We start from the raw sequence: 22,370 nt of genomic DNA, 5'->3' as shown, positions 1-22,370 counted from the left end.
TTCAGCAAGTTCAAGGAAACCGACCCTCTTTCAACCTCAGAAATTAGAAAAATAAATCCGTTTTGATTTAATGTCCCCTGTACCTCATTTAATTGACACAGAGGTAGTTACAGGGGATGTTATCTCCAGACTGACTGACGGGATTCATCACTAGTGTTAGCCAAAGGCCTCCGGCAAGTTGCTACCAGATAGCAAATAGGCGAAGTGAGGATGTTCGTCTCGTGATGGCTTCAGCCCGTTCTAGACTACGTTCACGACTTAATATGTTATGAAATTATTTCCCTCATCCGAAATCATGTTTGAAAGAACAAAACTTGATTGTCCTAGTTTGTAGCAAAGGGCATGACAAAGAAATGGCAATAAATGACAAAAATCAGAAGTATTTTGACCTGGGAGAATTCAGAACCAAGTCAAACATTTTGATCTTAAACATATTTATGTCACTGAACCCTCAGATTCTAGGCTAGCTGCTCACCCACAGATCATCTTCAAATTAAGAAGTGGCTTAGATCTCAGAGCAAAATAATGTCATGTGAGAAATCACAGAATTGGTATCAGAGCCTCTCAAATGGGTTACTAACCGTCCCAGGGTTAGAACCCCCAACCATTTAGAGTCTGTAAAAATCACATATTTCAGGGACACTTGGGGGGCTCAGCTGGTTAAGCGTCTGCCTTCGGCTGGGGTCACGATCCTGGAGTCCCAGGATTGAGCCCCATTTTGTGCCCACTGCTCAGTGGAAAGACTGCTTTTCCCTCTCCTTCTGCCCCTGCTTGTGTTCCCTCACTCGCTGTCTCTCTCTGTCTCGTAAATAGACATTATCTTGAAAAAAATTAACATATTTCAAACCCTATCACTTAGAATCAATTTAATATCAATATGTTTATTCCACTTAATGTAGAAATGCTGATTTTTTTTTTAAAGAGGAGTGCACATGTATTCTGGCACACGCATTAAAAAAAAGCAACCCTTTGGGGAAGCATTTACTTGTGGTAAGTAAAACTGTCGTTCAAAACTATTAGGTTGGAATGCTCAAAAAACTGTATCCATAGTTGAAGGCCAACACCGATGCTGTGAAAACTGGCTTCTCCCTTGTTCTAATTTGTTGGATTTTTTTCCTATGACACAAAATGTTTGGGGAAAGTCAAGTTCTTCTGGAATAAGTTAAAAACAAAAACAAAAACAAAAACAAAACCCAACAGATCTCATTTACATTGTTAATGACCATAAACAGCATCTCAATGAGTCCCCCACTCTAGTAGAGTGAAAGGCTGATCATTTCTTAAGTTAAAGATATCCAAGATCAGTTATGAAGGTGAATAAAGTTGTGCTGCCCCTAAATTCACAGGATTGTGCTGTAAAGAAATCACAGTGTGGTTTCATTTAGGCCGCCATGCTCTTGGGATGATTATCGTTTCCAGAAGAGCCATGTAACTTTTTACCTAATTATGTGCAAGTGTTTTTTATCATTAGCAGAGTCATCAGAAAAAGTAAATGCAACTTGAACTTGATTTTTTTTTTAACTTTTTGACAACTTTCAGTAAAAGTATGAGGTTGAAATTATTGGTAAAAACTGAGTTTTGGAACTACAGTTATGGACAAATTTTGATAATCCTTGTCACCCCTTTTTCCATATCCCTTAAGAAACTGAACATGGGATACATGGGCTTGTAGTGTTATCTTCAGTCCAGAAGCTGTGATACACAAGTCTGAGCTTATCTTTTATTTGCAAATTTTTAAAAAGTCGACCTTATGTGCTGAAGTTCTGGCTCCAATATGTGGCGAGGTTATCGTCCCTTTTCTCTCCCTCTTTTCCCCAAACATCATTGACCTCTTGCTCTCCATGTACAAGACTCTTCCTAGAAAGACCTTGAATCTCCCTGTCACCAAATCCGCTTTCAAACAAAAACTAAAATCGAAGCATACAATTTAATTTTAAATAGGTACTATCCCTACCTCGTTACAAACATTCCACACCCAGTGTGTTTGTGTTTTATCTTAGCATTTATAAGACTCTGTGTTTGTACGTTCACATTGGAGGGTCACCTTAGAATCCTGGTCTTTGATATCACGAAAAATGTCCCTTTGATCCATCTGGACAAATCAGAGGAATGGATATTCAACAGCTATCCATAACCAATATTTGCTTTTTACAACATTAAAGAATTATCATACTGACAAGAGGAAATTTTTTTAGGATCCTACAAAGTTCACTCTTTTATTAGCCATCCAACAGACCTCCATTATCTGTAACTACGTTTCTGTCTCCACTCTGCATTCACTGCTCCCTTCCTTATACAACAGCTCAGAAACCATGAGTTTGTACTTCTTGAGTTTGAAAAGCTGGCAGTGACAGCTGAGACATCAAACCGGACTCGTCCTCGTGTGTGAGACAGGCACGCAGGTGGTATGGCAGGCGCGGAATGACAAACAATGAAGTCAGCACGTTTATACAAGCGCAGGGACCGTGGACACTGGCCCGGGCTTCCAGAAACGGTACAGACCCGCCTTAGGGCCATTCTAAACAAGAGATTAAGAAATGGAACCCAAGCCAACCAGAGAAAGAAGTGTTGACTCCGTCAGGACTACGTGGAGTGTCACCTTGAGTGTTCTTGTGAGGCTCTGTCAGGACCAAAGGCATTCTTAATAAGCTACAGTCCTCAGTCTTATGGGGCAGGTTTCTGCAAACTTTGGATAAATGCTCCTGCTGGATTATTAATATCTGTAACTCCACACACATTCACGGAGGCCGTGCCGAGAGCCCGAGATACAGATGAACAATGTCTAACACCATGGCCCTCAGCGTTGGCTGCACTCAGGATGGATCTCAGTCTCCCATGGGCTGTAAAACAGCACCGACAGCTCAGCCCGCCCTCAGAGGCCGGGAGTCAGTGTGGCTGGGACCAGGCGCCCGCGGCTTCCTGCCGTTCCCCAGCTGACTTACTACTTGGACCTGGAGGTCCTAGGATCTCACACTGCCTTACAGAAGACACCAAGATAAAGTTAACTGCAGTACTAGGCATAGGAAGGCCGTGGCACCCCGAGGACTCCAGACTCTGTCTGAGGTGGCGGGTTTCAGGGGGAGAGGATGAAGGACAAGGAAGGCTTCGCCAGTACAGCAATGCAAACATATTCCGGAATTCTCAGTAGCCAGAGCTAGCTGGTGTTTCTTGCACAAGAACTACGTGCAGGGGCTCTCGATGGCCCTACTAATGACCATCCGAGGTAGATGTAATCACACACGTTGCCAGAAGAAATGGAGGCACAGGAAGACCAGCGACTTGCTGGACCTTCACAACACCTGTACACGGCAGAGTTAGGATTTGAACCCGAATGCTCTGCCTCCAACTCAACATAAGTTCTGGGGGAAAGAAAGTAATGGATTTAGGTGATTTTTTTCATTTTAAAAATCCAAATGATAGGTGCCAAGCAGAATTTCTCCTCAAGTAGCTATCGTACGGAAGATATGAAAGAGTCAGAGTATTTCATTTCTTTGTCCATTACCGTCTTTTCCTGTTTTTCTGGGGTTTTCAAAACACTGTGAATCTTTTACTTTCCTTCAAGTTGATGTAAGTAGAGACCTAAAGACAGCAACACTACAGAAAAGCAATTTCTTGTCTGAGTTGAATCCAGCCTGAGACCCGGGGAGACTCTGTTTGAGAGCTCTGGTGATCTGCCTACGGCGTATCTCCAGGATGTCAAGGACACCAGGGACTCCCTGTCCACCCCTTCACTGTGTGTTTTAAGTAGATAAAGTTCCAGACCTGAGCCATAAGCTGCAGACCCAGGCAGGAGCTAACTAATTAGTCATTCCAGGACAAATGCTCTAACAGCTCACGCTTACGGACACAAGCATTTTCTACCAGAGCAGGCCAACTTCACTGTTCCTCAAAGCGCCCCTGACATTATAAAATGTAGGAAACAAGCTCTATGTTAGCAAAACACTTTCACAGCTGTGGTGCAAACGAGCCTCACGAGACTTTTAGTGAAAATTTCAATGTTATATTTTAGCAAATAAAGCAAGAATGAAAAGGGCTAGAAATTATAGTTTTATTCAATAAAATTCATTACAAGATATTTCACTATTAATTTAAACATGCAAAGAAACACCCTCATCTCAGATCCTATTGCTCAGACGTATGAGTAAAATATTCATTTTTTGCGACTTTCAGTATTATTGTTTTAACTCAAGATATTTTCTTGTGAGTGCTCCTTTCTCCTCCCCTCATGATATTTGCCTGAAACTTCCAGTGGAACGCATGCCCACACACCCCCCTCCAAGTCATCCCATGCCTTCCTTCTGTCTTCTCTCGGACATATACGTCCTACGAAGCCTCCAGGGCACCAAGCACACAGTAGACCTTCGTAAAACCGTTCAAGAATATAGACGCTGAGTGGGAAAACATGAAAGCTTCCAAAGAGTTCTGACCACTGCTTTCCCAGGAGCCTATCCTACCATCATTGAGTCCTGAGCTAAATCAACATTCACATCTGTTGGAGAGGCCCAGCGGACCACCACATGGACACTGGCCCTAGAGGCGAGAGACCATGACGCTCATCTCCTCTCTACTGCCCACAGGCCACACAGCTTGTACCAACAAGCTTCCTTCCAAAGACAGCGAGACTAATAATACCTTACTTGCCAAGATGCAAGAAGCTGGTCCAGATGATTTTACAAGGTTTCTTCTCGCTCTTTCTTAGTCCCGTATAAACAAAACAGCTTGTGATAAACCCAGAACCTCATCCGAAGGTGCTGTCGGAGAGATATGGGACAAGACTGGCAGTAATCCTCTGATTTTAGTGAGTTACATATATTACAAGTTTAGTCCTCACTGAGAGTTACTATCAGTGGTCTTATGTGCTCAGGAAGAACCGCCAAGGGTCTGTCTCTTACCTTTTGACTTCCTGTCGTGGTAGGACCTGCCCCGATAATGGGGAGTGTCCAAATAGAGATTCTCAAGGTCTTCCTGCCATGACTCTGGATTGAAGTGCTTGAGTAGGTCTTCCACAGTATCAAACTCTGCGACTGTCTTGTCCAGGGCGTCCGCCGTGAGGGTGGGGTCCGTTACTGATGGAGAGTGATAGGATACCCCCTAAGGGTGACATACAGCTCAGTGTACTCAGAGAAGGTCCATCGCTACGAAATACAATAGTCATACAACTGTACGGAAGGCACATAAACAGGCTTCTGATCGTGAGACAGTCTACGTATAGATATCATGCTCAAGCTACCATAGTTCTGCCATGTTCTTAAATAAGAGCAATTAATTGGTAAAGGATAGTCATTCACATTTTTGCAAATCAAAACCAGGCAGATCACAAAACCTCCAGTACATCTGAAATATAATCATTAAAGAAGATATCGACTCAGTGGCAATATCCAAATTACATCATCCCATGTCCTGGGTCGAGCTCCCAAAGCATCCATATCTGCGTTCACAAAAAAATCATTAGAATCTAAATTGTGAACTGCTTCCATAATCCACTCTCTCCCGCCATGTTTGGCCTCCGTGTCTCCTCTTCACGGGTCACCTCACATCGCAGGGGTCATGTGAGCAGGGCTCGAATCTCCTCTGGAGAAAATCCAATAAAATCTGTCACGTTCACCAGCTTATTTACTGGGTATCAACAAGGACAATTAGTCGTGAAACCTGCTCTCGACCAAGACTGGGAGATCGTCACGGGAAGCATACATATATGTATTTTTAAAAGGGCTGATGCTTGCTCACGATCCCAGCTGTCCTTAAAATTCTCTCAGAAATATTCTTTAAATGGGGCATGCAACACACTGAAAGTTTGGGAGGGATTCCGTGCACTACGTCCCCACGTAAGTTCCCAAGCCCTTACTTCACTACCCCTTGGATAATCCAGAGGCCAATGAGCCATGATTCAAACATCTCTGTACAAATTCATGACCCATAACAAGGAAATAGAAAGCACAGAGCCACAAAGGGTTTCAAAAGGTCTTTCAAGAAACTGCCAAACAAATAGGATCCCTCACGGGCAAATATCTCCTCCTGCTCTGGGAAAGGGGAATTAACGAGCACTTGCGTTCCTGGGACTTCAGGCAGAGCCCTAACAAGAACCACTACGTGCCACAGCGTTTCAGATGGCAAAGCCCACGTTTCGCACCCTCACTTTCAGCTCAGGGTTTCTCTCTGGTTAACCATTTGAGGTCCAAAGGTCCGGAAGCCAGAGAGTGGACGCCCAGTCTGCTTTCAGGTGGTCCTTCTGTGGCAAAAGCATTAGCCCACCCACGTGTGCCTTAAAAGCAGTTTTCAAATATGCCTGGTAGGGAAAGGGAATGGGGAAGGGCTTTTATTATTATTATTATTATTAAAAATCATTTTTATTATTACTATAAATTATTCTTTATTGTAATTAATTAAAAACTATTTTTGTGAGAAAGAACTAACTGGGCATGCCTCTTTTCACAGTCCTGTAGACCTGATCTCATTCAGCTTTCGTTATCTATAAAAATCCATTCTAAAGCTAACTGAATGGCTTTAAAATAACAATTTGTAAAAGAAAAAAAAAACGCTCAGAAAACTAGAAGCCACTTTCCACAAAAACAAAATATGCTTTATGTAGAGGTTTGGGGCTGTCGAGAACAAATAAGAGACTCTTCATATCACCATTAGAAACATCACTGACCTCTTGATCAGGCCATGTTGTTCTAGTCCAGCGGACACACCAGGTGAATTAGTCACAGAATCCATTGCTAAGGAAACCCTGCCCTCTGAAGGAATTTCTTTAAAAATCCCCCAGAGAGCAAAGGATGGAATATTACTTGAAAAAAAATTCCATTCTAACTCAGCCACATGGATGCTGTCAGACCCATGGGCAAGCTTTCTCCATGCTCTTGACCTTCTAGTGAACACCTACGTTTATCATCTTGTATCTCCTTGCTATCTACGTGCTACCTATAGGAGGACTGGTGAAAACAAGGTCTCATCTTTCTGAACAAAGAGAAGTAGAATACTGAGAAATGACTAAACGTGGAAGAAAAAATGGAGAGCACGAACCATTTTATAGTTTTGGGGTAAGTTATGTTTTACTTCGAGGTCCAACAGAACACATGCCTGGTTTGCACTTAAGTTATCTTACTGTAAACACCGGGATTTTTCACATCTGCAAAGATCCTTAAAAACACAAAGGTTAACAGTTTCCCCTGAAATATTTAAAACACTATTTCAAAATTCCCCACTGGAACTTGGGTTCATGGACCAGTTTGCTATGTTTGATATGTCTGGACAGTTGTCTAGTTGGAACATTCTACTTTGAAACTGATAAATACTGAAGTCATTGTCTAGCCTGTGTTCCTACAATGGGTGCTGGCATTTCCTGAGAACCTTTTTGAAGAGAGGGGGAAAGGGCATGTGACAAAGCCCGCTGTAACCGTCAAAGAAATGGAAGGACACATCATGATTGCGAGTAAAGCCCTAAGTCCTTCATGCAGCTGATGCCGTTCTGGGGTTGAGCTCAGCTTCTCCATCAGCTTTTTTTCTCTGCCAACAGAAAAGCAAATTACTTACTGAGATAGAGCTTGTGACTGACTCCCAGTTGGTCTCTGAGGCTGCTGCGGGTTGGAAATCTTCCTAGAAGGCAAGAAACATCCGTGTGAGTCAGTCAAACCTCTGTGCAATTCATTACGTGCACAGTTTCTATATCTCAGCCATCGGAATCTTCTTCCCACTAAGTGACAACAGAAATAAGGCTACATTCTTGCCGGATGGTTCACCGTTTGTCTTCAGCCTATCTCCTCAAGAACACTTCTCATTCAAGACATGCACATTTATGGACATAATGGGTACGATCACATTTACTCCTAAGTCCTGGTGAAATGGAAAATGTGCAGACTGGAGTTCACATTTTAAGTCGGCCATCTGCCCACTGGGTGACCTCAGGTACTCTACCCAGCCTCTGCAATCCATCTGTAAAAGGCTGGTATGGAATGCTTAAGTTAGAGAGTAGTTTTGAGAACTAACTAAATGCACTAATTATGTAATTATAACTAGCACTTAATTAGGTCCTTAATAAAGAGTAATAATGACCATTATCCATATTGATATTTATTTGGCTTGAACTAGCTCTGCATCAGGTTCAGTCCTGCTTCCTGAGCTGGTCTCTAATATCAGTGATCTTTTCAAAGACAAATTCAGCAGCAAAGAGTTATTCTTGACTCTGTGAGGACACACCAGGAAGAGTGGCAGTGGGAAGATGATGGCCATGGAATGGCAAAGTACTACCCGCTCAAAGAAAGAAGGAAAAAGGGCAGACCTGAGAAAGTTATCTCAGGGAAGCCTTGAAGGATTTGTGGTAGCAATGGATCTCAGAAAAAGAACTTCTCTTAAAAGGTGAATTTTTCTCCAATTTGTGTGTGTTTCTTGTTAATTACTCCAGCACCAGTAGCTTTGAAAACATAATGGGAGGGGCTGCCTGGGTGGCTCAGTGGGTTAAACCTCTGCCTTCAGCTCAGGTCATGATCTCAGGGTCCTGGGATCGAGTCCCGCATCGGGCTCTCTGCTGGGTGGGGAGCCTGCTTCCTCCTCTCTCTCTCTCTCTCTCTCCCTCTCTGCCTACTTGTGATCTCTCTCCGTCAAATAAATAAAATCTAAAAAAAAACATAGTGGGAAGAAGAAGCTGATTTCTACCATTTCCACATGTCACAGATGGCTTCCTGACCCTGCTAAAACCACTCAGCTTGGTTAAAGCCTCCAGCCAAGCCAGGGAGCAGGATGTGTTTTAAGACGATGCTGAGAAAAGTTCAGATTTTCAAATCTGGCAACTTATCTACCCAAGTATACTTACCAGATGAAGCTAAGCATCAGGTCTAAATTTCATTAACATTGTGAGGAGCTGCAAGTGCATTTGTTAATTGCTCATGATGAGATTGGTTTATATATAAATGTCTGTGTTAAAAAAAATTTCGTTGTTTACTGAGATAGAACCAAGTCAAATGTGGGGTTCAAAGAATGATCTGCTAAAAACTGGCAAGACGTCATTCTTCTCATCTCTACCTCAGGAAAGATAAGAAAGAAAGAGAACACTGGTCTCCACACACTGAACGGTGAATCCCCCAGCAAAAGGGTGGGTGAACACAAACGAAGACTGGCATTGACAGAAATCTTCATAAGCAGGAGAAGAGGTGACACTGGGCCATAGAGCCACCAGCTTTCCATGTTGTGAAGGAACTGTTGGCGGGAGGGCCTATGCCGGTAGGACAATCCCATGAGCAGTCCTCACATCCTAGAATTTTCGTTTCACTCATTCAGTTTCATACTGGCTCGTCACCAACTGCGTGATGCATTCTAAGCTGAGACTAGAATCACAAGGAACTGAGAAACTCTACCTCCCCCTCGAGGAGTTCAAAATGTCAACATATCCATACCCAGGTAAAGAGCTCCTGCAGTGAACTCATGCGTGTGCTATCATTCTGGTTTGCTGGAGACATCAACGAAGGCAGTAGGAAATTTACCCGGGAGGAAATGGGCATGGGAAAATTTCATGAAGACTGTGACCCTGGAGCTGAGTCTTGTAGACTCAGGTAAGGAGAGGAGTAAGTAGATGGCTGCTTGCGAGAGAGGTGGGATAGAAGACTCCAAGAGAGACAGACGTCTAGACAAATGTGAGGAACATGTAAGGAAAGGAAGCTATTGGGGAAAATCAGTGAGTCATGCTGGGTACGGCGCATCTGAGGTGCCCGTGCTTTATCCAGCTACTGATGCTCAGGACGCCGTCTGCTCTAGGAGAGGACCCCGTGAGGGAGAGCAGCACACGGGATGCAGGTCTGAGAACCTCCAGCACAGTGATGGCAAGGAGGCAAGTGATGGATCGTGTTGGTCATGTGTGAAATCAGAAGAGGGACGATCTCAAAATCGTGGACCTGGAAAGAACTGTAGTATTATCTCATGCAAACTCTTCATTTTAATGATTAGAAAACCAATTTTCAGGGCCACCTGAGCACACTTCTCAGTACGCACTGTGTGCTGGTCTTTCACATCCTCGTAGCTGGCTTGGATGAAACAGGGTCCAGAGGGAAGGTAAAAGAAAAGTAGGAAAGACGTACAGCAGAGTATCGGTGGAAGGTTCTATGAGGATATCACCTGAAGTACTCTTAGCGATTTAGATTTTACATCTACACTTACTAAATTCCGTGACTACGATTTACTTCGTTTTCTTGCACAGATATAGGGTTAAAGTGTTTTGTTAAGCATTTTTAAGCATAAAGGGCCTTTGCGCACATGCACCCAGACAAATGTTACACAAAGAACTTTTCGTTTCTTCACTGTCTGCTTAGAAACTTTAATAGGCACCAATGACAGAGGATTTTGTTAAGTTCCAGATAAAAAGTAAATTTATCTTTTCTTGGCAACATGACTAATAGACTTTTCAAATAAACCAACCTTCTTTGAGGTTATTTCAAAATTTGCCATTATTTATAAATGACACATTTAAAATGAGCTTTAAAAAAGGGAAAAATACCCCTTCTAAGACGGAACTGCAGAATTTAGACCCGAAAGGACAAACTTGGCATCGGAAGGAACATAGCCATTTGCTTTCTAAATCTATCCTTCACATGCATTTCGCATCTCCTCTACCATAATCTCGTCGGATATACTGGCGGGGCTCCCAGACTCCAGCTTCTAAATGCTGCTACGGTCTCCAGAGTCCACACTCCACATGGCAGCCACCATGCTCTTGTCTTTTCTGGCTTTACAAAAGACGACCGACAGACAACACTGGGTAAATTGAAGGTGAACAACACGATAATCTGATATACATGTAACTTGCTAAGTGGTTACCAAATGAGGCTGGTTAACACATCGATCACTTCACGTAATTACAACTGTGTGCACGTGTGTTTGGTGAGAATATTTGAGAACGACTCTTTCTCAGCAACTCTCAAGTGTATAAACAAGATCGTTAATTATAGTCACTGTGCTCAGCATTAGACGCCCAGAACTTCTTGATCTTATCACTGGAAGTTTGTACCCTTTGACCAACCACTTCCCAGTTTCTTACTTTCTTACCCCTGACAAGTACCCTACTCGTGTGTTCCTGTGAGTTTGACCTTTCCCCCCCTTCTTTGTAAGAGCACACATATAGGTGAGATACAGGTTTTGTCTTTTTCTGACTTGTTTTACTTAGTATAATGTCTAATGTCCTCAAGGTCCTCAAGGTCCATCCATGTTGTCACAAATGCAGGATTTCCTTCTTTCTCAGGCGGAATTACATCTCTCACGTTTTCTTCATCCGTTCAATGAACACTTAGGTTGTTTCCGTGTCTTGGCTGTGGTGAATGACACTGTGAACGTGGGGATGTAAAAGTCTCCCCACTACGTGACTGAGTTTCTTTTGGTTACATAACCAGAAGTGGGATTGCTGGATTGTATGTTTTTTTTTTAATTTCTTGAGGAACCTCCGTGCTGTTTTCTACAGGGCCTGTACTCATCTATCTGCATTCCCATCAACAGTGCATTAATGCTCCCTCTTCTCCACTCCCTTTTCAACACTTGTTATCTCTTGTCTTTTCGATACTGGTCACTGTAATAGGTGTAAGGTGATAGCTCATTGTGTTTATGATTTGGGTTTCCCTGCTGATCAGTAATGTTGAGCATCTTTTCATGCATCCATTGAGCATTTATATGTCTTCTTTTAAAAAATAATCTACCCAGGTCCTCTGCCAATTTTTTTTTTTTTAAAGATTTTATTCATTCAACAGAGATCAGAAGTAGGCAGAGAGGCAGGCAGAGAGAGGGGGAAGCAGGCTCCCCGCAGAGCAGAGAGCCCAATGCGGGGCTCGATCCCAGGACCCTGAGATCATGACCCGAGCCGAAGGCAGAGGCTTAACCCACTGAGCCACCCAGGCGCCCCCCTTTGCCAATTTTAAAATCAGATTATTTGGTTTTTTTTGCTATTGCATTGTATGAGTTCCTTATATATTTTAGATGTTAATCTCTTTTCAGTTGTGTGGTTTGCAAATGTTTTCTCCCATTCCCTTGGGTGCCTTTCCATTCTGCTGTTTCTTTTGCTGTGTCAAAGATTTTATACTTTGACATAGTCCCACTGCTCATTTATTGCCTTTGCTTTTGATGCCATATCCAAAAAAGTCACTGCCAAAACCAATGTATAGGAGCTTCCTGCCTCTGTTTTCTTGTAGGAGTTTTACAGTTTCAAGTCTTACATTGAAGTCGACTCTGTATCGAGTCAGTGTTCATGAGCGGCATTAAGATACAGGTCCAGGGGCGCCCGGGTGGCTCAGTTGGTTAGGCAGCTGCCTTCGGCTCGGGTCATGATTCCAGGGTCCTGGGATTGAGCCCTGCATTGGGCTCCCTGCTCAGTAGAGAGCCTGCTTCTCTCTCTCCCCTCTCCCTGACGCTCTGCTTACTTGTGCTCTCTCTCTAGCTCTCTGTCAAATAAACAAATAAAATATTAAAAAAAAAAAGATACAGGTCCAATTTCATTCTTTCACATGTGAATATCTAATTTTTCCAACACAACTTATTGAATGGAGCATCTTTCCCCATCAAGTATTCTTGGATTTTTTGTCAAATCTTCATTAACTGTATATGCATGGGTGTATTTTGGGGCTACTTTTTTCTACTGGTATCTTTTTAAAGTATAAATCAAATCACTTCAGTCTTCTGCTTAAATCCTTCTGATAGCTGTCCATCACACTTAGGATCTGGTCTTATATGATCTGACCTCACCTTGTTTCCTCCCCAGTGTCTCTCTCTGAGTTATGTTCTATCTTCCTCAAAAACTGCACTCCCACTAACACTGGCCTTCTTACAGCAAATAACACTCCTGGCCTCTCCCCTTCCATCTAAGTCTGCTACTATACCCTCTGCCCGTGATGCACTTTCCCCAAACGTGACTGACTCCTCATCATTTAGTTCTATGCTCAAACACCACATCAGTGGGGAACCCCTCCTCAAACACTTTATTTAAAATACCCACACTCTTTGCCACCCTGGCCACTTAATTTGCTTAATTTTCTTTAAACATTTATGATGATCTGAATTGATCTTTTTGTTCTACTGTTCATGATCTCCTTCCCCATTTAGAATGCTTGCTCTAGAATACAGGGTGCTTGTTTATTTCTTACATGTTTTACCCCAAATTCTCATTGGAGTTTTGAGTACACACTCTGATCTCACTGGTTCAGTGAGCACTATCGGGGATGACGTTCATCCACATCCCCCTGGAGCCAGAGCTCGTTCTGATCAGTTGGGGCCGGTGTCAGACGGCTTGCTGCACAGTTTTAGAATCATCCTGGGTAGACAACTTGCTTTTTCAAAGTCAGACTCCGTTACTGTGGGTGCTTTTCACAGAGCAGTGCCCTTAGCATGACTTAAATGCTAAAACAGAACGGTGAATAATCATTTAACATAAACTGAAACAGTCCATCTAACAAAAACACATTTCTGTGTTTTATTACAACAAACTCCACCAAGTGCTTTAAGAGCTATGTCCCATTCTTCCGAGGAGCGAGAAGTATGTGTGAGCTCCAAGAAGTGGGTACCAATCCGGTGCTTTGTTTCCTTACCTCCTGGGTCTACACAGCAGCCTGTTTCATCCTGAAGGAAAGAGGCTGCTATTCTGACTACTCGGTTCCCTCACTTCCTGCAGGGGCTGCACTTTGGAGCTGTGGGTGAATTACTAGGACCGTTTCTCAGGGTCCAAGCCATCCCTTGAGAGGCGAGCATGCTCTGGGGCTGAGAGCCAGAGAGACTGCCCAGCATCTCTGAACTAATTATGACTGGAATCAGGACTGGAGTCCAAGAAGCTAGTGCTCTCTCTTGGTTGTATGGTTTTCAGCCCACCGAGCCATGGCACACATCACCCTTTAATTACAGGCATCTTCATCAGCACTGCCTTAATCTAGTAAGAATTCATTTACATCATTAAAAATACTTTATTCTTAGTTTATGTCCTCATGTTATAACACTCCATAATCATATTTTGGTGGTGAAACTCATTATTTGGCATTTTGAAATAAAACCCACTCCCTTACACTCTATCTGAATTAATTTTGAAAACACAAATGTGATTCTGAGATCTGTGCTTTTTAAATAGCTTAGTTCTGGAAGTCTGATCTGTGGGAGAGGAAAGTTATTCACTAGGAGGTTGGGGAGCTGGAAAAAGAGCATCTTAAGAGCATCTGAAAACACACATGGTACCTGTGTAACTGAAGTGTGGGAGAAAGAGTACCGTTGGCGCTCATGCTAGCTACGTCACTCATGCTAGCTACGTCAGTCATGCTAGCCAAGTCAGGGAGCACCAACATGGACACCCCTCATATACGCTAAGTGTTGCATGAATCCAAAACAAATACTAAGACAAAATTGAAAGCATAAAGATAAGTGCACAATTATACTTGTAACAGACATAATAAACAGTTAATATCCTTAAAATAAAACCTTACACACGAAAAGGTTATACGAGTATGTTTCAATCACCTAATTCTACTAGAAAAACGTACATATGTCTTACTGAAGCAAGACTGAAACTACGTTTATCACATTGCTACACGGAAGGACGCACACTTTCATTCTCTTCCTTTTGTCTATTCACGGGGCCTTGACTTTTTATAATACATACCGAGTGTTAATAAGAAATTGATAAATTTCTTTTTTTAATTCTATTTAGTTAGACATATAGTACATCATCAGTTTTTGATATAGTGTTTAATGATTCAATAGTTGCGTATAATGCCCAGGGCTCATGTGCCCTCACATCACGTGCCCTCCTTCATGCCCATCACCCTGTACCCCATCCCTCCCAACCCCTCTTCCTCCTGTAGCCCTCAGTTTGTTTCCTGGAGTCCAGAGTCTCTCACGGTTTGTCTCCATCTCTGAATTCTTCCCAGTTTTCCCTCTTCCTCTATGATCCCCTGCGCTATTCCTTCATAGGAGTGAAACCATATGATTTCTAAAACAAAAATGGAAAAGAGAAATGGACTGGAGTGTGTGGAGCACCTACCCCTAAAGACTTACATTATATCCTTAGACTGACTTGTTGTCACCCATGTATTCCCTGGAAATTCCATGGAAAATAAAAGCATTTTTGTAGAAATAATTCTCACGAATTACTAGAGAGAATTGTTCAAAGATGGGACAATGAAGAATTGTTCTAGAATCATCACATTCGGCTCCACCGAAAACACGGTTAAGGCAACACCAACTTCTGATGTCTGAAAAGAAAACATGCCGTTACCCATCAGCTCGGCGTCCGACAGGCACGTGCCTGCCTCGTGTGGGGACAGACTCAGTCTGAAAGAAAATCGAGCTGCGGATACGATGCCGCCATCGCTCATGAAAATTCTCCATAATAATCTTCACTATGCAAGACAGACTTGACTGGGGATTTCATGTGCAGGCTGTGGCCAGATAACCCTTCCTGGCCGTCAGTCACCTGGGGGCCACTGCGGAGGGAGGTAGTACACAACACGCTAACAGGTCAATGAGCCACTCACGCCCCTGCCACGGCAAGCTGATCGGCGGTCAGTCACCGGGTGCTGGCGCTGGGTGTCTGCGTGAATCCCTCTCCGAGCCCCGTCGGTGGAGCTGGGAGCAACTGTCTTTGGAGTCTTGGAGACAGCTGTCCAGGCCCCCGTTCCCAACATTTAGGATCATTGTTCCCTGATCTCCCGGAGGAGGGCTGTTCATCTCCATCCGAGGTGACTGTGCGGTATGTGAGGAGATGAGCCTTAAAGTCTTCTTGCTCAGAGGGATGTGCCCGTCCATCTCTTCAAACAAAACGTATGCACTTACTTAGAGATTTTTAAAAAGCTTTCACCCAACCACAATGTCTAACTGACCAAGGATGACTTAGTGGGGCGACGTTTGGAGGGACTTTTGTCAGAGCATTTTCCTTCACCTTGAAAACTCTGCTTCTGTTTGATGTTTTCTGTCCACTCCTCAGAGGCAGGTAATAAAATAATGAAGTCCGCTCCTACGTCGAGCTGGGCTTCTTGATTAAGTGAAGGCTTCGAGGTGTTCCTTCAGAAATGTGAAAGACACAGAGGGGTTTGTCTGGATTCGTAAAACGATAACAAACAAATGCCCTGTCAACGTTCGTCCCCTAAGTGAGTCTTCGTTTGTCCGGACACTCCGTTCATGACCCATGGAGGAAAACTCAGACGATGCTGACCTTGCAGGCCTGGGCCCTGAGATCACTCTATGGGGGAGATCCTTCAGAGCAAAGACTCCTGGTGCTCTAGTACCTGCACTTCTGACATGCAGTCCAATCAATGCACATGCAAATAATGATACACCGATGGCTCGGTGTCCACGGAATAATGCCAAATTGAAAACCCTTTGGTTCCATCAAACTCTGTGATCCAACCAAGCCTTTACAAGTGTATTTCATTACATGCTCATCATCCAATCGGATCTGTAACAAGGAATATGGGACAGGCCATGGCTGGAGGTCAGCTTTTATTGGCAACAATGTTTAGTACAAGGATATCAAGAGTTCCAAAATCAATAATGAACAAGAATCAAAGAGCCTCTTTCTTTCCTTTTCTTTTTTTTTTTTTTTTCAAAGAGCATCTTTCAAAGGCAGAGAATTTGCCTGTGAAATTAGTAACATATATTCTGAGAGCTCTAAGAAGCTCTGGACATGAGTCAACTACGACTGGAAATAAAATATTAATAAAATAAATATACCTTTAATTGTAAATAGCCCCCACAGGTAAGACCTACTTGCAGATTTCCACTGATTTAAGAGGTCGTTTCACAACTTTTTAAGCCATCACTGACTATAAAGTACAATGTTTTAATTTAGATCTTCTAGGATTCATCCACTAATCACCCATGAAATCTTGAAGCTAATGCAAAGTTGTTTTTTTTTTTTTTGAAAGTTCATTTTTCCTCTTAAGTTATAAGACAAGGAACTTCTTGTACTTGTTAGTTTCTGATTTATTTAGACCCAACTTAGTCTGGGAAGTTGTTAGAGAAGATAAGCAAAGATTAGAGCAAATACCAGTCCAACAGGTAAGGAAGAAAGTTCCTTCAGCAGGCAGAGAAGAGGTCATCGACTCAAAGAGGGCGTCATGAGGGCCACAGCCCAGAGCTAGAGAGAGTTCAAGGTGTGTTTGTAGACAGATAGAGTGAGTCTAGTTAGGAAAAGGATGATCCACTGCCATTATTATTTGCGGACGACAGCCTGAGGAAACTGCAATGATCCTGGAGAGGAGAGACAGACGGTCATGAAGTCTGATTAAATTAACTCTGTGTTAGCCAAACAAGGACATCTTAGTGAGGGGCTGCACAGAAAATTACAAATTGACAAATAAAACTGTGCTAGTAGCTTCTGCTGTGCTCCATAAGGACCAAATGATAAATGAACATTTAATTTTCATCTAGAAAGTACTGCCAGTGGTCTTTATTCATCGAGTTGCTAGAAACCTAGGTGGAGGTTTAAATGTTGTTAAGAGCTCTTATAAACACAATAATGTTGTTTAGGATTAAGAAAACTCTATGATTAATTACTTTGTAGCAACAGCTGCCTTTCAGGGAGCACAGAGGACATGCCAGGCACTGCATGAAAGCCTTCCAGCTCTTATCCATTTCCGCAGCTTGGAGGATGTGGGAGGAACCTGCCCATGGAAGCGAGCCTGTCATCAAGACGTTCTGCAGGTACCTGAACTTGAGGCTGAATCTGCACATGCTTTCCTGGCTGCTACAATGACTTATCCTTTCATCCACCAAGAGTCCTTAGATAAGCCAAACACACACCCTTGATTTGTGCTAAGTACAAGGTTTTCAGACATTTCTTAAGAGCGTTTCAAAAAAGAACATTTGGTTTGGTTCACCAGCAGCCTGAATATTATTAAAGATGGTACTTTAGATACTGCTAAGCTAATCTTCAAGATATGTGCACTCTCCAGACAAAATGGATGGCTGAGGAGATGAGTTTGCTACCTTAGAAAAATTACAAGTTTGAAATGAAAAGAAGAAGGGTTGACCTGAATTATTCATATTTTCATTTCCTTACACTTAGCATACTTCCTGGTACAGAGTGATCACTCTCTTTGCTTTCTATTTGCTTCCTATTGCTGAGGGAGGAAATACTATCTCACCCTTCAAATTCAACAAATCACTTCATTTTGATTGGATGATGGAGCTGAAAGGCACACTCCTAGAAACTGCTGAGTTTCTCTGTATTTGGATGGTGTTGTATAAATGGGTTACCTCCATCCTGGCTAAAAGCTAGTTACATTACGACAAATATTAGAAAATCTGGAAATTATGAACACTATGAAGATGAAGGCCATATCCCCAAAATCCCTTTGCTAAAGTCATTCCCTTTATGAACTCAAATGATTCCACTAATAATTAAAACTTCTAAGTAAGACCTAACTTTAAGGAGAAAATGCCATTTGAAGTCTAAGAGACAAAGCCATAGTCAACACAACTTGTCACTCTGCCAGGAGAAAAGGCTCATGAGATGTTATCCAGCAAATGACAGGGTTATTAGGTAAAGAGGGACATCTTAGGGGAGAATCAGGGACAAGTCAGTCAAAAGCATTGAGAAAGCTGTTCCTTCTTTTAAAAATGAATGAAATGAAAAATGAGAAACTGAAAAATGAGAAACTGAAAAACAAAAATAACTATGCATATTGCCTAGGGAGGTGGCTTTGTGTATTGGTAACACATTTTCCCTAGACATCCTCAGCCTACGCTGGAACAGAGTAACTGCCCATCGTAATTACCTTTTGTCCCTATGCATATTCAATAGCCACATGAATATCGTGGGGCTGTGGACATGAACTAACTGCTAATTCAAAACCCAGCCTTTCTCTTGGCCTGACTGTAAGGATTTCTGGCCACAGTTCCGGGGTGGAACCCGCAGGTTGGTGAATGTAAAGTCTGAAACAAGAGTGCACCCCTCCCCCTGCACATCGCTCTTAACAGAAGGTGAGGCGAGCACATTCTTGACCTCACAGTTCCTCCTGCCACTCCTCGTGCCTCTAGCAGCTCATCAAAGCAGGTCGCTGGGTTCAGGTCCCCAAAGCAGGCTTGCTGTCCGAGCCCATCAGCGGAGCGTGCTGGCGCTGAATCCCAGGTCCCCAGGTCGTGGGATTCATTCTGATCAGCTGGGAAAGCTTTGCACAAAGAAAAACTCGACCCGGTGACCAGGCTCCGTGGTGAAGCCAGGGAAAGAGACCTCCGGGGAACCGGTGCTCTCCTCTGTCCACTTAACTTCACCCAGACCCCGGAGTCAACAATCCACACAGTTTTCCCTCGTGTTCCTCGTGGCTGGGAAAATCGCTTCCGAAAAGGGCAAGGGGGGTTTAAGTGAGAGACCCCGCAGTCTGAGTCCTTGCCGTTCATGTTTATGGGCCTTTACAGTTCCTCTGGACGTGTGGTTATCATCCGTTAGCCGCATCTTCTACTTTTGCCTGTGATTACATTAGCAATATTCACCAGCGGCGTTCGTGAGAGCACGAGGCTTTGCAACAGCAAAATTTTAATCCTAGATTGGCTCTCCTCAGCTTCTTGCTGTCTTTTTTTTTGTATTATCCTATGCTGTGTACTGAGAGAATGCAAATTCGTGGCTGCAGTCATCTAAGCCAAATATAATTATAAAGGTAATTTTCACGGCCAGAAAAATTAAAAGAAGAACGCATTCCACAGTCAAAGGGAAAATACTCGAGGGGTTGGGTGACTGGGTGCTCTGCTCCACAGGACTGGGAGACATCAGAGCTGACCGCCTTGCTGCTCAGGCCCGAGGACTGGCCCAGGCGTTCGCTGCGTCTGGATTTTTTTTAGCACGCCTGATATCTCACGCACCTTATATCCATTTAAATCTCAGCAGCACAGTTTGGAGACAGAAGAGCGCTAACAGATCGCTAGGTTCAAAGTTCTGGTCATGCTGTGACCAAGACTTTTGAATGACCACAGGGTAGAGCTCACTGTGTTAAGCCCCGGGCAAGGCACAGACAGGCAACATGTCCAACAGCCCCGAGGGGCTCCCTCGTCCAGATCAGTTCTAATTCCCTACTCTCTTCGCTCCCTTTCATGTCAGCAACTTACATGAACGTTATTTACTTTTTCTTAGGGGCTCCCCATCAGGTGAACTGGTCTCACGGACTCGTAGCTTTGACAGAGCTAAGCCCCAGTACCTGCGACAGCATCTGTTAATGAACGGGCATCGGGGAAGCACTAGTGAAATGAAAGCACGAACAGCCACGGGGTTGTGTGAGCCACGAGTGACGAGACTGGCCATAAACCCGAGCCTACCGGCTGGTGTGCGTCTGAGTGTGAATCGACATCTGTGGGATAAGTCAACGGGGGTACAAGACCTACAGGAGTGAACGCTCCACCAGTGCTGTACGCAAAGTCCCGCAGGTCTCCACAGGGAGGGATGCCTGAAGTCCATCTGGGGGCTGGGGAAAGGTCTCAGAAGAAGAGGCCCTGGAGTTGGCCCTCACTGAGAATCAGGGCTTTAGACAGTTGGGAGAGCGGACAGGTCGGGGGAGAGCGCGCTCAAAGGCAGAGAGTGGCATGAGCTGGGACCTACTAAGCACAGCACCCAAAGCACCGGACAGAAAAGGAAGCTGAAAAGGAAGGAGCAGGACAGATCAGAGAGTTGTGGATGACACACTGAGCATTTGGCGGGAGGAGACTGTGGTATTTAATCATTCATTCACCAGGCATTCCAAGAACTCCACTATTTCTAACAGTTCATAGTGCTGGAGATACAGAAAAGAACACCAAGGTTGCTGCTCTCAGGGAGCTTCCATTCTGACCACACTTTGTCTGCAGCACAAGGAAACCGAGCTCCCGAAAGGTCAAGCGTCAGTATCACTGGCCCAGCTGGTGTCTGGGGTCCAGGTCTCTGGACACAGTGTGTGCTACCCCACAGGGAGCTGCCTCTCTCTTGCCCTCCCCACACACCTCCCTTTCTGTGTGTGCAAACGCAAGGAAAAAGAGAAAGTGTCTCGTCCGCGTGCATTCTGTGGTCTTAAGCAGCATCACAGAGTCCCTAGAAAACACACAGTAAACAACGCTTCACTCTTCTGAGAGATGAGAGCAGTTGAAAAAACTGAAACCAAGAAATTCGGTGCTGTTGGTTTGGAAACCCTTTCTGGAATGTCCATAATCTTCTAAGGCAACCTTAGAATTAAGAGTCCTTCCTTTATTCTGGTAATTAAATCCCTAAAATGATTATAGCATCCTCAAATACAATTGAGTTCTATCTCATTTCTCAGCAGGGTACAAAATTACCTTTCTTCTTCAAAGAAAAGTTTGAATGTTTGCCTGATGAGAAGATTCACAGATGAGAAATCCTTAAGTACTTTATGATGACCCCTGAGGTCGGTCAGTGGGGGACTCATTTGGTGGGATTACTGAAAGCTATCTCTCCACCCAGCAGGGACCGTAAAGATCTAGGATACAAATGGCCCTCAAGGGTTCCCATCAGAGGATCTCTAAGAGCAAACAAAATAAAAGCAGACCCTGTGCCTTTAAATGAAACCCGGGGAGCTCTGAGCTTCCTTTGCTATTCCCCTTGCCGGAAAAGGATGGCAGCATTTTTGGCTGGTTAGAGGAGATTCATACACAGTGGCTTTGGAGACCGAGCACTCAGAATAAATTCCACATGGAAAACCGGCTGTGTGACCTTGGGCAAGGTAAACGCTCCACACTTGAGAGTCCTGATTTGTAAAATGGGGACAAAATACCCTTTTTATTCCCCACAGGGGTAGCTGAGCATTAAATCAGATAACTCATGTGAAACTAACTAGCCCACGGGGACATTCACTGCATTCCTTCCAAAACTAGTATGGTCTTTCCAATGTGTTACCTTTCTGCTGAAAAAAATGGCTACGTTCCTTTAACCCTTCTGCAAAGATGTTCCAAGTTCCGAGAGGGGCTGTCGGGCTCCCTTGTGAACGCCACCATGGACCCGCTGGAGAAAACCAAGGACTTAGGTTCCCTGTGCCTCAATATTCTTATCCAAGCATGGACGTACCAGTAATTTCTATCTTAAAGGAATGTTCTGGATATTTAAGAGATCATCATATGGAATGCTGTTCTAGAAAGGCTTAGACATCACACATTTGCATCTTCCTTTTCTTGGAAAAACACTGAAAAAACGATCCATCCAGACTACAGCGGCCTGGCCTTTCTTCACCTAAGGTGGGCACGGAGATTTTGAAATTTTCAGGAAGACTTAACATTCCTCATCTCATTTCAATCTCTTTCCACCACCCGGTGGGCTGGGTATGGGCACGATACGTTCGATAAAGTAAAAGTTTGCATCTTCTCAGGGGAGATTTCCTGATCGGGCTTTTCTGCAACCACTGGGCAGGGGGCTGTGTCTTCTTGGACTTTTTCCTACAGGATGGAACACTCCT

At 43.7% G+C, this 22,370-nt stretch overlaps 1 protein-coding gene across 2 annotated transcripts in view; it reads right to left on the bottom strand.

Annotated features, from left to right (window-relative positions):
• Positions 1–22,370, bottom strand: part of LOC111153783 (platelet derived growth factor D) — a 223,475-nt gene that overhangs the window by 20,910 nt on the left and 180,195 nt on the right. For both annotated transcript variants that reach the window (XM_022513020.1, XM_022513021.1), the window contains exons 4-5: positions 7,534–7,596; positions 4,893–5,091 (exon numbers count right to left, since the gene is read on the bottom strand). In XM_022513020.1, coding sequence (XP_022368728.1) covers positions 4,893–5,091; positions 7,534–7,596 — 262 coding nt within the window. The remainder of the gene's footprint in view (positions 1–4,892; positions 5,092–7,533; positions 7,597–22,370) is intronic.

The sequence above is a fragment of the Enhydra lutris genome, unplaced genomic scaffold (assembly GCF_002288905.1).
Source record: "Enhydra lutris kenyoni isolate GAN:26980312 unplaced genomic scaffold, ASM228890v2 scaffoldscaffold34, whole genome shotgun sequence".
NCBI classification, from domain to species: domain Eukaryota; kingdom Metazoa; phylum Chordata; class Mammalia; order Carnivora; family Mustelidae; genus Enhydra; species Enhydra lutris.
Note: the sequence above shows the minus strand (reverse complement) of the source record. Positions and strands in the feature narration are given on the sequence as shown.